At 28.4% G+C, this 16,305-nt stretch overlaps 2 protein-coding genes across 3 annotated transcripts; both read right to left on the bottom strand.

Moving 5' to 3' along the window:
* Nucleotides 1–3,306: 3,306 nt before the first annotated feature.
* On the bottom strand, nucleotides 3,307–4,883 carry LOC117168357 (zinc finger protein 763-like). The gene is made up of 3 exons (XM_033353945.1): nucleotides 4,547–4,883; nucleotides 4,126–4,391; nucleotides 3,307–4,023 (listed from the first exon to the last, which is right to left on the bottom strand). The coding sequence occupies exons 1-3, from the start codon at nucleotides 4,583–4,585 to the stop codon at nucleotides 3,414–3,416; spliced, it is 915 nt and encodes a 304-aa protein (XP_033209836.1). The 5' UTR covers nucleotides 4,586–4,883; the 3' UTR covers nucleotides 3,307–3,413.
* A 3,994-nt stretch (nucleotides 4,884–8,877) lies between these two features.
* Nucleotides 8,878–15,792, bottom strand: LOC117166908 (polymerase delta-interacting protein 2). 2 transcript variants are annotated; one of them, XM_033351358.1, is made up of 6 exons: nucleotides 15,402–15,778; nucleotides 14,750–14,905; nucleotides 11,329–11,428; nucleotides 10,912–11,253; nucleotides 10,564–10,769; nucleotides 8,878–9,122 (listed from the first exon to the last, which is right to left on the bottom strand). In XM_033351358.1, exons 1-6 carry the CDS (start codon nucleotides 15,497–15,499, stop codon nucleotides 9,011–9,013), a joined length of 1,014 nt encoding a protein of 337 aa, XP_033207249.1. In that variant the 5' UTR covers nucleotides 15,500–15,778; the 3' UTR covers nucleotides 8,878–9,010. The 2 variants fall into 2 exon arrangements, with proteins under 2 accessions (XP_033207249.1, XP_033207250.1); XM_033351359.1 differs by lacking the exon at nucleotides 14,750–14,905 and having other exon boundaries at nucleotides 15,402–15,792.
* Nucleotides 15,793–16,305: the final 513 nt, after the last annotated feature.

Below are 16,305 nucleotides of genomic sequence, written 5' to 3'. Positions count from 1 at the left end.
TCCTCTATTTTTTCTATCTCTTTGTCAATCCATGTTTACGCTTATTTTTTCAATTCTCTCTTCTCTATATCAACCTATCCTTGACCTATCCAGCTCAACCTGAACATTTTACCGCTAGGTGACTAACGGTAAATGTAAACAACATATATAAGCATGGACACCACGTTGTCCTTCTGATACATGATCAGCGCCAAATTATTTTTTTTTTAATAAATGCCATTACTTTTCTATGGATTCTCGAATTTTAAGGATAGAAAATGATAAGAGTATTTAATCTCTGAAGGTATAAAAAGAAATATACAAGGATTTAAATTATAATTGATGAGATAGAAGAAGGTAAATAAAAAAAAGGGGGTCATCAGTTACGAATAATAAAGAAATAGATTGAAAAAGATTGAAATTCGTAATAGATAGATTAAGGGATAGAGAAAGATCCCGGTAAGAAGACTTGCAATAAAAAGTATTGAAAAATGGCATGCATCCAGTGATAACGTGAGAAATATTGAATACTTCTGGATCCTGTTTTTGTCCTCCTGCTTTAAAATCTCCACAGCAGCTGAAGTTATTTCTTAAATTGAATCTCTTTCTGAACCTAGCACCGACAATATTTCTCTGAATACCACACAGAAACCACGAAATAGACCAATTTTAAATTTTTAGTCCCTTTTAATTTAGCAAATTTCGCTATTTTTATTTACTGTTTTTCGAATAATAATGAGGTAAACAGCTTTTTAAAATATAGCATCGTTCATTTTACGATGTCAGGATTAATTTCCACACAGATGGTTCTCGTGAAAAATTATTTTCTGAATTTTTTATCATGATTTTATATTTCTGTAATTGATAATATTTGAAAAAAGCAAACATTTTACGATAAAAAGGTGTATTCTTGTATGCAATCCTACTAGATTTTGCAAATTTCTTACTTTTAGAGCGTGTTTTAATGCTTCAAACGAAAATTGTGTTCTTAATTTATTAGAGGTTACGTCTGGCAGCTCCGATCGGTTATAAAAGGGATTGGGATCATATTATTTTCGCCGCCTAATGAGGATTAAAAAACGAAGGACAGAAACAGCATTCTTAGGGATTCGAAATTTTTGTATACCTTTTAATGCAAGGCGTCTTACCGGGATAAGAGTGCTCGGTCGCAAAAGGTAGATAAAGATATAGAAAATTATTGAGACAGAAAGAATAGTTCCATCTTTTTTAATCTTTCTACTTCCAGCAGGGAAGGTTAAGTGCATTTAGAAATACAATATGTCATTCCAAGTTGTAAATATTGATTACTATACCAAGTAGGTGCGATGTGAACAAATTTCAAAAAAAAAAAAATGTTTTTATATTTTTTTAATTGATCACATGTTGAATAAAGCTAGAGTTTTGTGATTAAGTGATGTATTTTTATGTACAATTCTACTAGATTTCGTAAATTTTATGCTTTTAAAATGTCTTCGAATGCGTCACACGAAAATGGTATTTTTAATTTATTTCAGGTTCGTTTTTGACAGCTGCGACCGGCTTTGAAATGAATTGGAATCTTAATATTTTCGCTGCTTAATCGGCAATTCAAAAAAATAAAAAAAGAAGAATTCAAGCCTTCTTTCTAGGAATAGCGATTGCCGCTGATTTTTTAATGTTCATTTTTCAGCAATAATAAAAAGCAAATATGATCAAAAAACATTTTTCTGAATAATCTTATTCAAAAGGCGCATGAAAAAGATTCATGATTAAAAAATAGGCTTCCAAACTACCTCACTTTTCGGGCAAAAAAATAATATATTGAAAAAAGGAAGAAGTCAAACAAAACATCTCAATTTTCCTTTCTCCATATTTTTTATACTACTAGGAAACCAACATGTTTCGGGCCCAATTTACACCCCCTTATTGGGGATTATTTCTAGCAAAACTACAAGATCTGATTGATATATTGTAATGCTAGTTTAAAAACAAACATTATTCCTGTGATTCTTGCAATTAAAACACATTTATGCATAATTGCATTTCCGTATTTAAAAGAGGCTATCTTATCTAATTTTTCATTCAGTAGTGAAAAAATTTACAACGATATACAAATGAATTTTTTATAATAAGAATTAACAGCAGTAATTTTAACCAAGCAAAACTGTTTTGCTGATCCCAATATTTAGTTCTGTCAATTAAAAAATATCCTGATATTTTGAACAGGTTCTCACATATTATCAATGATACTTCCCCATTTTAATTAATTTCTTGGAAAATAATAATATTGAAAATTCGATTTTTTTCAAAAATCAATTAAAATTAAAAAATTATAATCATCAAATCCTTGTGTATACATTTATGTATTTTAGTATAAATATTTCACTCAATACATCACGAAACTAAATAGAATCCTGTTGAAAGTCACAAAGAAAGTCTCGAAAATTGAGGAAGTTTTATTTGAATACATATTTAAAAAATGACAAATTGAAAGTTAAAAGTTAATATATTACAAAGATAATATTTTACAAAATTTTCACAAAAAGATGAGAAGGTCAAACTGTGTTTTTTATTGTTGTCAAAGAATTTAAATAAAATTTTGAAACATCATTCATAATTTTTGAGAACCTGTCTATTCTTATTATCAGAAAGAATTTTTATATCTTTGGCACTTTTTTCACTAATGAATGCCAAATTACATAAGGTAACCTCTTTTAAAAACGTAAATATATATTAGAGGTGTTCAGGCTTCAATTCTTTGGATTATTATACTTTTTAAATAGAAATAACTTGTTTTGTTGTTAAAAAATGAATCTAAAAGTCAAGTAGAATCTTTGAATAAATCTAATTTTAATGATTCGACAAAAAACATTCTTTCACTCTTTCATGTAAGTTTCAATGCATTGTAAACTTAAATAAACTTCAATTAATATGTGTAGTGACAAATTTAAAATCTGTTGAAATCACAATAAATAGTACAAAAATTGTCTGTTTTTTTATAAAAATATTTCTGTCCAAAAATGTGTTTTTTCACTGTATAAGATGTAAATTGCATCTAAAACCTTTGGTTTCCGACAAAAACTTATTTTTAGTATCCAATAAATAATTTAACCGCCACAAAAAAATCGATAAAACACTTTTATGTACAAACTAAAATGCATTTTTAAAATCGTACATATTCTTTGTACTTCGCATGTTTGTCACCATGTGGAAAATTAACATTTATTAATTAAATAAAATTTTTTAATTATTTCTTTTCCTTTTTCGAGAATGTAATAATCGAAATAGATTGATTCAGAATCACCCACAAATAACATTATTTTATTATAATAAAGATTAGTAATTTTCTTTAAATTCAAATTTAATTATATTTTATTGCTCAGCCTCAAAGTTCCTCTTATTCTAATTACTATCTTTAATATATACATATTTTACACAAGAACCTAGTATCACTTTTAGGATCGATTTAACTTTTGAATATCTTCACAAACCAGTATATGATTTTTCACGGCATCCAAGGTGGCGAAGTTTTTAAAACATCCACTACAAATTGTTCGACCTTTGCACCAAACTGAGTGCGATATCAAATTTGCAAATTTGGGAAACATTTTGCCGCAGAATTTACACTGTTTTCGGTAATGATTTCCCATGTGAGCGACATAGGAACCTTTCTTGTTGAGAATTTTTCCACAAAGTTCACAGGGATACTCATCGAACCGAGTAAGCGGTTTCAAAAAACATTTTATCTCCAACTTTTGGAAACAATAGTTACACTCATGGAACTCCTTCCCGTGTTTCTCGAGATGTAGCATGTAGAGTCGAGAAGATTTAGAAACTGCTGAGCAAAATTTGCAAGGATACTTTTGTTCATTGGAGGGTTTTATTTTCTCCATTTCCAGAAAATTGTGCAATTTCGTGTAAGTGTGCTCCACTTCGATGTAGGTTTTACGCTTATTTCGTTTCGCAACTATCATTCTACAAACTTTGCACACAAATATCTTCCTATCGATTTCGTTGAAACACAGTGGGTTCAATGTCGAAGGATCAGGCTTCATTACGGATTTGCTACATGAAAAGATTATTTAATTAGAATTTCGTCAGCAAAAAATACAGGCATGTTTTATTTTAGTTGAGAAGTTGAAAATGTTTTCATAAAATAAAACATACCTCGAGTTACCAGTCTTCCTCAAAAGTTTTGTAATGGGAACTTCTTCATTGTCTTCTGTTAGGTTTTCGTTTAAACTTAATGGATCTTCATCAGCAGAGAAGTCGACTACGATATTACTTGCTTCATAGTCTAGTAAATTGCAACTGTCAACGAAAGAATCGTCATACAAAAAAATATCCTCTGCCACGTCCAAGTCCTCAAGCTTAATCTCTTCTTTTATTTTTGTTGACATTGACAAAGTTTCGTTCCTTTCCATTTCTGGCTTCTGAAAAATATGAAAACGAAACATAGATTTGAAACTGCTTTGCTTATTTTTTCTAAGTAATAGAATTTGTTATTTTTAATTTTTATAAACTCTACTAACATAATCAGAATCTATATTTTATAATAAATTAGTTTACTATATCCCAAAACATTTACCATATTGTTTAAAGTTTGCAGCATCTTAAGTTTTGGCATGAAACTTATTAGATGGTACGCACAGCGTAACACGAAGAAAAATGTATTCTACTGCCAAAATATATGCGACGTAAATTAATAAGTCATAGGTTATGTTCTACTAAACATTTCAATTATGGATCCTATGTATGTGTCACATACTTGATTTACATGTAAATGTTTTTAATTTATTTGATTAAATAACCCATTTATTAAATACAATATTCAGTCACTCGTGCCTAGGATTAAACGGCCAAATCCCAGTGATACGAGTCACAAAACAAACAGTTACACAGAGCAAAACATGCGTCACTGCAGTGTAGTGTTCACTCACTGGTACACTGACTCCATGATACATCCGAGGCTGCATTTATTTTTTCTTAGGTGTTGAAAAAATGACAATAACGTTGGTCCTTTTTTTTAAACTTTCATAACTTTAGTGATTTGAAGGATATTAAAATGCATTTTTTATATCATTAATAATAAGGCGCAGTTTTTAAGAAATATATTTTTTAATTTCGAAAGCTTTCGGATTTTTAAAAGCCAATAATTTGTACTACAACATGATTTAAAACAAAGTTTTTCACTTTCAAAGGAACTACAATGTTGTTTGAAGAATTGATATTTTTTACTACAGTGTGATTTTGAAAATGAATTTACTTCCAGAGAAATAATTTTCGATGATAGCAGAAAAATCAGTCAATTTTAATTTCAAAATATAAGATTACAACAATTTTCTAAAACAAAAAAAAAATTTTAGGGGGAAATTTGTATACAAAAATTAAAGAAAACATTTTTTTATTAAACGTACGTCGTTATAAAAATGGTTTAAAGAAAAAATAGTTTTCATTTAATATTTTTTGACACTTTGAATTCTTATTACTGTGTAAAATTGTTTTATCCAAACTTTTCGCCAATAAGGAAAAATATTTTTTTTAAGAATATTCGAATAATTATTTTTATATGGAAGTTTTTTTTTAATTCGTATTTTTACTTCAGTGCGATTTTCAAGAGATCGACATTTAATTTTCACAGATATAATTCCTGCTGATAAACGAAAATTCATTACTCACAAATATTTTTTCATACACAAACAATTGTTTTAAGGGTATTTTTCATACAAAAAGATTATTCAAAAAATAAAATAAAATTTTTTTCAATTAAATATACGTCTCCAAAAAATAATTTAAAGAGAATTCTTTGATTGGAATGTTTTTTGATAACTTAAAAAAAATGTACTGCATCGTAATTGTTTTTCCATCAATTGTACTCCGTTAAAAATATTTGAGGAATACTGGAAGCTTTATTATTATAGCTATTAATGAAATTAAAATTTTAAACTAAAGAATTTATATAATTTGACAACTGAGATATTAACCAAAGAATAACACTTTAATATTTTAATAGATAGCTTACCGTGTCTATTGTTTATGTTTTTCACATCATGTGCGTCGTCTCTGTGTACGTTTTTTATTATGTCTCGAATAATTAAAAAAAAAATACATCTCAGGCCTCGAGTCCCTATGGGATCAAATATAGGGTCCAAAGGGTACTCTTTGTCATGCTCATAGGGTACTTTTTTGCGCTCAAAGTGTAACAAATTCAGATAAAATTTGAGAACAATTCAAGCTACATTCAAAAGAATTCAAATAAATTGGAAAAAAATGTTAAAATATAATTAAAAAATCCAATAATTTTCGTGAAACTGGAAAAAATTTAGAGGAATTTAAGATAAAAGAGAAGAATTTGATGCAATTCATAAGGATCAATTGAATATAGAACTTTTAAAAATTCAGAAAGAATTCACTGAATTAAGGAATTTAATCTTTAAAATTTACTTATTTATTTTAAATTTATCTCGCGCTACACGCTCGGCCTTTGTATTTTTCTCACATTTGCATATTCGCGCTCGATCTTTGCATTTCTCATATATTCGTGCACAGACCTTTTAAAATTAAAGATCAATGAATCGACAACTGTAATTTTTCGATTGTGAACTCTCTTTTGTCAAAACTCTTTCGGCTTTAGCGAACACATTCTCATCGCGTATTTTTTGCTTCGCACTCGATTTTGCTCAAAATGTACAATTTTCTACATTATACTCAACACTTTTATATGAAATATAATTCATTTTTGATGTACCTCTGCCTGAAATTGAGTATTTAGATTTTGCAAAATAAAGTACAAGTTTTATTTATCATGATTTCTTTAATATTTGTATCTTATCTTGTGTTAAATTTTATTCTTAGCTGCGCTAAAACATGCATCATTGTAATCAATTTATATCATTACAATTCATAATATGCATTTTGGTGGAATAAATTTTGACTCACTTATTCTTGTAGCTTGTATCGTTGAACTCAATCATAATTTTTTTACTTTATATATTGTTTTTCAAAAATAAAAAAATACTACTTATCTTACAAAAACGTAATTCCTGAAAAATTTGCTATTCTTTTTTAGGTGCACAATTTTTGTCAATCTCTCTTTTCATATTTTTGCTTTTCATAAAATGGAGTTATTGCTTTTTATTGTTTTTTTTTTGGGATAAAAATGTAAATTTTTGATTTTTTGTTAGCAAATTTTAAAATTTGTCTAGACAATCTGGTAGGGCCTTGAAAAAGTATCGTTTTTCTTCTCTTGTCTTTTTCCCATATCACGCTTTGTTTGGATTCAAATGTTAATTTTCGTTTGGCTGTTTGGGTTTAGAAAATGCTATAACTTTGGTCATTTTTCTTTCATCTAAAAAAATAATAGGGGTGAATTGTTCGTATTTTGCTACTATAAATAGCTGCCGAAAAATTCAAATATTTAAAAAAAGTGGTTTCAAAAATTTGCAAAATGCTCGAACTTCTTTAAATCTCTTTTAAAAAACTGGCTAACAAACTCGTAATTTCTTTTCATATCCTTATAAACTGTGCCAAAGGCGAATCCAATCTAAATCCCTTGAAATTGTTTAAATATCTTGAAAATACCTTGGAATCGTTTAAAAGACCCAAATATTCTGAGAATCTTTTAAAATTCCCTAAAATATTTCGAATCCTTTGATATCTTTCGAAAGCCCTTGAAAACGCCTGCGAATATTTAAAATGCCCTCAAGTATGCCAAATCCTTTTAAATCCCATTAAATACAGGTAATCAATAAAAAATTCTTTGTAATCTTTTAAAATAACTTAAATTATTTTAAATCTTTTTAATAAAATTCAAGAGAATTCCCAAGAATTTGGGATAACTTAATAAGTATTCAGCGTGAATTCCAAATCTCTTCAAATCTTTAAAACCCTACAAAATACCTCACTTCTCATGAATAGATTCTTTAACATTCACTAAAATATAATAAAATCCCGTGAAATTCTATGATTATATTTTCTGAAATCATGTAAAATATATTAAAATACATTAAGAGTTTTAAAATCCCTTAAAATCATTAAAATCCTCAGAAATCTTATGAAATAACGTGAAATCTGTTAAAACCTCATACGTCCTGTAAAATCGGTCCATATCTTCAAAAATTCTAGAAAATTCTTTACCCTAGAGTATTTCAAAAGCTTTAAAATCACTTTAAATTAATTAAGGTCATTTAAAAAATTCTTTAGAATCTTTACAATTGCTTAAAATAATTCAGTTTAAAAGCTCCTGAAGATGTCTTAGAAGTTTTAAAAATACCTTGAAATCTTAAAAATGCCTTCAAATTATTCATATTATTTTAAAATGTCTCAGAATCTGAAATATTTAAAGAATTCAAGATAATTAAAAAATAGTTATAGACCTGAAATGAATAGTGATTAACAAACGAGTTAATTTATTTAATACAAAGTGACTTATTTGATCTTTTCATTTGAAAAAGTGAATGATAGTGACTATGTGGCAGCCCTTATTATTTTTTATAGTTTTACAGTGGGTACCCATAGGGACCAAATTTTGAAAATAGGGTACTTTAGGGACATTAGCTGAATATAGGGTACAATATGAGATACAGGGACCGGTCTGTGAAGCCTAATATCTTAATATCACTAAAATCACCTAAGTTATGAAAGTTAAAAAAAAAACGACCACAATTTTCGATTTTTAATATCTCCTAGGTTTTTTTAATGTTTCAAAAATTATTTTGGAGTTTTTGTGCCCAAACCCAGGGTGTGCTGATTTGGCATGTAATTGCTCAAACATATCTTTTACTTCAATGTTCCTTGAATGTTCCGCGCGAACTTAAAAAAAAAAATCGAAATAAAATAATAACTAAGGTTACATATTGTGATGCATTATAGTATACAGAATATTTTATTTTGTATGACAATGGTACACGACTATAAGCCTACTATTAATCTAAAATTAAATTATGTACAAAGTAAATTACGAAATCTTGTATATTATTTATTCCAGGCTTAAAGAGTTCAATCAAACATCATTCTTCGTTTTGCACTTTTTAAATTCGTCATTTAGCTACTTTCACGAATTGGCATTCGGCGTCGTTGCTTCATCCATCTTCGATTCTAGGGAAAAGGGTGGAATCCTGCAGTCAAAGGCATAACCATCTTCTCGTTCCATTCTGAATGTTCCCCTGAAATATTTTTTATTACTCAAGACAACCGTGTTTATTAACTGAATTTGGTTGTTTTTTCTTTTATTGGGAATCTCGTAACTTTGTTATAGGTGAAAAATCGATTTTTATGAAGTGGGTACGTAAATTATTATACATGTATCCAAGGTGTCCAGCGGTTATTATAAACGAAATTCAAGGGCTTTTCCAGAATTTCCAGGAAAAGGAGTCAAGTTTTTCCAGGTTTTTTTAAAAATAATTAAATAACCGTTTGCTATAGATGTAAAAAATAAGCCATTTTATTTGTTATTGGACAACCATTTTTAAACAAAAAAGAGCCATAAATAAAGAAATGTTTCAATTTTTGGAACATAAGTCTTCTTTGAAATCCTTGAAAACTTTGAAATCTTTTGAAATATTGGTGAATTCGTTGAAATATTTTTTGATAGTTTAACATCTTCGAACTATTTTTGTGAAATATTTCATATTCGCATGAAATCATTGACATATTTAAAATCGTTTAAACTTTTTAAAGTGTTTTGAAATCTGGTATACTGTACCTTTCTGTAAATCTCTGGAATTCTTATATTCTTTTTAAATTTGTATGAAATATTTGAAATACTTCTTAAATCTTTTGTACTTATTTTAAATCATTAAAATATTTTTAATCGGTGTAAAATCTTCTGAAATTTTAGAAATCTGATTTACTATAACTTTCTTTAAATCTTTGAAATATTTGAAAGTTTATAAATATTTGTAAATGTTAAAAATCTTTAAAATATGGTTTACACGCCATTTTCAAATCTTTGAAATCTTTACAATCTTTGCAGTCTTTATGTAGTGTTCGAAATCTTTGGGAAATTTTGGTGAAATCTTTTGAAATCTCAGTAAAATATTTTCAAATATTTTGAAGCCTTTCTTAATCGTTTAAATTCTTCGGAATGTTTTACACTCTTTGAAATCTAGTGTACCGTACCCTTTTTCAAATGTTTGAAATCCTTAAATCTTTTGAAAGATTTAAAAGCTTTGTGAATCTCTTATGAAACATTTGAAAACTGGTATACACGCCTTTTTTAAATCGTTGAAATCCGTGAAATCCTTGCACATTGTTCAAAATTCTGTAAAATTTTTTTAATCTTTAGTAATATTTTGCAATCTAATGTACACACAAAAAATTAGCGGAGAAGAAATAAAAAACTTATAGAACTATTCACAATATTAAAGTCTGTTCATTGCAATCTATAAAATAATTGGTTAAGTTTACAAAAATGCCTAGAAATCTATTTATTTATTCTATAATAAATAAAAGATAAATTATATCTTGATAAATTTGTTTCCAGGTTTTCAAGGTTAAAAAAAATCAAGGAGAATTCCAGATTTTTAAGGTCGCTGGACATCCTAATATCCCTTGAAACCACAAGAATTTCGAGTTATATTAGATTTATTGATTTACTATACGAACCACATGTGGCCACTTGGAGCTTGCAAACTGACATGACTGCTGTATTGAAAGGCTGGCAAAGTTCTCGAAAGCACAGGTTCTTGACCAACAACACCTCGACCTCTAACCGTCTCTAATGTTCCCGATAAACTAAATATCCTCCAATGTCTCTCTCGTAATTGTACGCTTAAATCTCCAAGATTTTCGAGGCGAATGCAATAACGCCACTAAAACCATCAAAAATTGTAATTAATCGAATTAGAACCATTGAAATTAAAAAAAAAAAAGAAAAAATTGAAAGCACCCAATGACAGTCTTTCCAATTACAAAAATTAAAATTAAAACAAAATATCAATTTCAAAAACTCACCCAGTAAACAGAGGTAGTTTGACTTTCCCTGCATCCCATGTAAAATGGAATAACGGTGACGCGAATGTTTTCAGTAGTTTCTTTATGTACATCCGAAAGCTCAAGCCATGGGTGATTTTTCTTTTGCCAAGCTCTGAGGGTATCTTGAGCGACAAACGGTGGATCTTTATTGGGATGATAGACCAGAAATTTATCGATGAGCTCATGTTGAAGTGCGGGCTTCTCGTTGGTTGTGTATGGCAAAATATCTTCATGGGCTACATAGTCCAGTCCAGGTATTGCATATAAACTACGACTGCCTTCCTGGTTCCCCAGGAACGTTACTGCTTCTGTTTGTGCTCGCTGAAGAAAAATTAAAAAGGTTCAAGGAACGTAATAATGATCTAAGTTTCAATGTCTTATACTTAATTTACTTACAATGTGAGGACAATCTCTTTGATCAATGAGAACTTGATAAAATGAGTGTGTTCTGCCTTTTACTTCCTTTCCGACGCTGTTGAAATTCCCTCCCTCATTTCTAGAACGATTTCACATTTCAATTTTTGTTTAATATTAGAAAACGTATGGCACCATTTGGTTTACAAGTATTTCGAGTATTTTTTATGAAATTATTAAATGAAGTTTTGATTGTTATCAGGTGAATGTTCAAGTAGCTCAACACAATAATATAGTTGAAAAAAGCCTTTTTAAACCATTCAAAAATGTTGCTCATATTATTTAACAATTTTTCATTATAAATTTGTAGTTTGGGACAGGTGGATGATAGTGCACTTTGAGTACTTTTATATTCATAATTTCTGAACGAAGGCTTCTAAATTTTTGAATATTTACTAACTTCTTCTTTAATTTATATACCTTATTACTGAGATATTTATAGAGAAAATGTATTCATCTAAAGAAATTTGGAAAACAACCACAACTCAAAATGGTCAACTTTTTGGGAAACATCCTGATGTAAGATGTCCAGCGCCAACCTGAACAAATTTAATTTCAATATTTATTTCTCATACAAATGTTTTTTTTTAACAATTTATTTGGCTTTTCTAAAAAAAATAGGAATAATAATATACGGGGCATTCCACACATTATTCGCCACCAAAACTTTTTTTCACGTAAAATATTTTTTTTCTTGTTTAACACTCAAAAATATTCGATTAGTATTCTTTATTTCAATATGACACGCAAAGTTTTCGAGACCATTTTTTTTAAATTTTATGTTCATAAAAAAGTACTTTTTTCAATTGCTTATATCAGAACAAGAGAAAGTTTAGTCCACTTTAAAAAAAAAACAGGTCCAAATTGAAAAAATCTATTTGTTTACAAATATTTGATTTATATTATTAAATAAATAATTAAAATGAATTTTAGTATACTTTAATCGAAAGTTGAGGATAAGGCTCACATTTTATCTTCCGTATGAATTTTTATATCTATGCTTGATATTGCAGTATAAGCAATTGAAAAAAGGTACTTTTTTATGAACATACATTTTTTTTTAATTTTCTAGAAAACTTTGCGTGTCATATTGAAATAAAAAAATACGTATCGAATATTTTTGAGTGCTAAACAAGAAAAAAAATATTTTACTTGAAAAAAATTTGTGATGGCAAACATTGTGTGGACTGCCCCATACACAAAACAGTTATACTATATAATGTATAATCAAACCCAAGAGATCAATAAAATTATTATTATTTGTCTTTTGTTGACAAATTAAATTAACTTAAATCTTGACCGATTTTTATATAATACTGCTACACGAAAAATAATTTATATCAAACAAACCTCTTTTTAAAAAAATGTAATATGGAACACTTTAGAAGTAAAACGATATTTTTTCTGATACATTTGACTACATTCTGTGAATAAAAATACGCTGAAATTTTTGAGGTCTCTAGAAAATACATAATGTTATGTCGTACATTTTTTAAATACTGAGTTTTGTGTTTAGAAAAAAATCGATTTGCCTAGCACAATTTTTTCAAAGAAACATATTCGTCTTCTAAAAATTTGATGTTTTTTTATCTTTTAGTTTTTAGGCATATCAAATTTGTTTATCGAATTTTTATCGGTGAAAAAACCTTAACATAACATAAACGTATTTTACGATGCAGTATGTTCAAATTTATCTTTAGAAAGACTATTCTATTTTCCCAAACCGATAAAAAAATTGACGTCTATGAACTATTTCTCTGATCAATTATTTATTTTCCTGGCTTTCATACATTTTTCATTCACGTATAAAGAAAAATTTACATCCAGGAGATCAATAATGTTCATTCAAAGAGGTATATTTCTTCATTTATATTTAACACTTTTAGTGATAACAGACATAAAGAATTTGATAAACTTCAACTTTAGTTTATCGAAAATCCCCTGACTCTATCAAGTTTTTCTTGACATTCACTGACTTTCCAGAAATTCGTGACTCATAGCAATCCTGAATTACATTAAGAATATTAGAAAAAATTTTTTAGTAATTAGAAGACAAAAATGCGATATTTATTGTTTACATTTTTCTAAAATAGAAATTCTTATTTTGTTCACCTGTGTTTTGCGGCTAAGAAATAAAAGGAAAACTCCCGGCCATAGGAAACTAATCCTAGCTTAGCTAGGATGGATACTGGAAATCTTTGAATTCTTTCTTTGTTCAATCTTTGAAATCTATCTGAAATCCTTGCGAAACATTTTGTAATATTTGTGAAACTACTTAAATCTTTGGGGAATCATTGAAATATTTATGCGCTCTTTAAAATCAACCAGAAATCTTTGTGAAATAATTGAAATAATTGAAATTTGTGAAATCTTTCAGATATCATGAGACTTTTTTTAATTTGGTAAAATTTCGTAATATTTTTGAACATAATAAAATCTTTAGAAAATCATTAAAGTCTTTGTGAGGACATCTTAATCTATCCGAAATCTTTGGTGAAGCGTTGAAATCTGAGCAATATTTCAAATCTATCTGAAATATTTGCGCAATATTGCAAAAATCATTGAAATTTCGTGGATTCTTTACAAAATCTTTGTGAATTCATAAAAAATCTTTGAAATATTCTGTAATTTTTTTGAAGTTATTGAAATCTGTGTGAAATCTTTAAGAATTGATTTAAATTTTTGTGAAATCTATCCAAAAGCTTTGAAATGTTTGTGAAATCAGTAGGAAATTATTAAAATCTTCGTTCACTGTTTGAAATCTATCTTAAATCTTTTTGAAATAATATAAGCCTGTGAAATCTTTTCCAAATATTTCGAATTTTTATAAAATATTTGAAGTCTTCGCGAAATATTTAAAATATTTGTGAAATATTTGGTAAACTATTGAAATCTTTGCTAAACCTTTTAAATTTATCTAAAATCTTTAGGAAACCAGTGAAATATTTGCGAAATCATTATGAACCCTTTAAAAATCTTTGAAATATTCGGTAATGTTTGTAAAATTATTGAAGTCTTTGAGGAATCATTCAAAATATTGGCGAAATATTTTTTAATCTTCGTAAAATCTTTATAAAATCATTGCGATCTTTGTCAAATCTTTTTAATGTTTAGGTTATCATTAAAATCTTCTGGCAATCTTTGAAATCTTTGTGGAATCTTTAGCAACAGGAATTTTACAACTGAATTCATTATATATCATTTATTGTTTATTTGAGAATGTTCAATTTTTACATAGTATAATATTATTATGCTAAGTACAAATTGTACCGTTTAATATCATATGTTTATGTCGCTGCCACTTTCAGAAAGAAAAGGCTCCGCCGCTTGTGATATGTACTACTTATTTGTACTATTTAAAAAAAAACTTTTTTATTAATTTTTTACGTTTTTTTATACCCACCCTTCTTTCCTGCTTGGTATATCTCTGTCGTATACCCTTGCCAACCATGGAAAAAGAATGACTCCACGATATCCAAAAACTCTGTGTAAAATAAGTTGTCCTGTTTCATATTTTCCTTGTAATTTTGGAGTCTCTAATTTCCCAACTTCTGTTAGTCTGAAAAAAATTAACTTGATTCTAATCAAGTGACACTCAAAAACGGACTCTTTGACTTTTGATAATTATTGTTTTCCAGCAATCCCTGAAAACTATTGCACAAGAAATGATTTTATTTTTGTACATGTATCTATATACGCTCACTGAAATTCGGTGCAAAAAACATTGCAAATTTTAACATGCGGGCTCAGTTTACCGAAATTCGATGAGTATACGTAGCACAAATACTTTCGGCGATCGACCCTGACACTTAGCTTATTTTTATTTACGTTTCCAAGTATACGTCTTTTACACGAAAGAAAGTAACAGAAAATTATGTCTGCAAAATGAGCAATTTTTTTAATAATAGCTCGGGATTATAAAACGAGCAAAGCAAGGATGATTAACCACATTCACGAAACTGAAAACGCCTAAAAAATCTAGAATTCTCTAATCGGCAATCAAACAAGACAATAATGAGGTTACGTTTTCGGCATTTACGTAATAAAAGATTTACCTGACATAAGTTGCTTTTTGTACGCTGAAAATTTGTTTGGACACTTCGAGAAGGGAACTTCGAATTTTCTTGCCTATAAATCCGCGTGCAAGTTCCATGTTTTTGCTCCAAAATATTGACGGTGTGAATGTAAAAAAAACCTATCCTATTGTTTATTACGAACTAGATAGATCACATGGTACTTGGTAGCAGAAGCGAGTTTTTGACATCTGCCGCCTACCTTTACACACATGCAACATACATGTGCAAAGTTCACGTTCATAACTGTAGGGTCTTAAAACCCTTTAAAAAGAAAAATGGTATAAACCAATCGTTTATTATACTTCTATTTATTTTTAGTTTAATTTATTCAGTGTACTTTTGTAAAAAATGTGTCTAACGTTTAAGGGTAAATAGTAGTCTGTGACGCAATAAAAATTTGACCTTGTAATGTTAATTTTGTCCGCCTTTTTTTCTTGAATTAAATAAGTTAGTTTATCGAATGTTTGGGAGAAGGAAGAAAATATACGAGCCGACATCGGTTGGGTCCCTTGGAGTAATTATTTTGTAAGGAAAAGCGGAACTTTAAGGGCATGTGACACAGCTAAATACCTATATTACCGACCACAGTTTTTCAGTTCACTGAATATTTTTTTGAACCTAAGAACTTTTTTTGTAAATAAAATATCGAGCTGAAACTTTGGGAAATGTATTAGAGTACAATAAAGTACGTTTAGGTACTGCATTTTGGTAGGAACTTCACTGAAAATTATTTCATCTTTTTTCTGAACCTCAACACTTTTTGAACGTTCGAACTTTTTTGATACATAAAATATCGGTCTCAAACTTTGAGAAATGCAAGAGCCGAAAGAAAACTACGTTTAAGTACAAAGCTTAACAATAAAAGATGTAAAAAAATATATTT

The sequence above is a fragment of the Belonocnema kinseyi genome, chromosome 2 (genome assembly GCF_010883055.1).
Source record: "Belonocnema kinseyi isolate 2016_QV_RU_SX_M_011 chromosome 2, B_treatae_v1, whole genome shotgun sequence".
Classification (NCBI taxonomy): domain Eukaryota; kingdom Metazoa; phylum Arthropoda; class Insecta; order Hymenoptera; family Cynipidae; genus Belonocnema; species Belonocnema kinseyi.
The sequence above is the reverse complement of the archived record's forward strand: the minus strand, read 5'-3'. Positions and strand labels throughout refer to the sequence as shown.

Excerpts from the sequence above, each read along its gene's own strand:
- LOC117168357 (XM_033353945.1), bottom strand. The coding sequence starts at position 4,585 with ATGCCAAAACTTAAGATGCTGCAAACTTTAAACAATATG. Across the intron at positions 4,392-4,546 it reads TGCAAACTTTAAACAATATG|AAGCCAGAAATGGAAAGGAA; the intron begins GTAAATGTTTTG and ends CATATTTTTCAG. Across the intron at positions 4,024-4,125 it reads AGGAAGACTGGTAACTCGAG|CAAATCCGTAATGAAGCCTG; the intron begins GTATGTTTTATT and ends CTTTTCATGTAG.
- LOC117166908 (XM_033351358.1), bottom strand. The coding sequence starts at position 15,499 with ATGGAACTTGCACGCGGATTTATAGGCAAGAAAATTCGAAGTTCCCTT. Across the intron at positions 11,254-11,328 it reads AAAGAGATTGTCCTCACATT|CGAGCACAAACAGAAGCAGT; the intron begins GTAAGTAAATTA and ends ATTTTTCTTCAG. Across the intron at positions 10,770-10,911 it reads AAACTACCTCTGTTTACTGG|TGGCGTTATTGCATTCGCCT; the intron begins GTGAGTTTTTGA and ends TGATGGTTTTAG.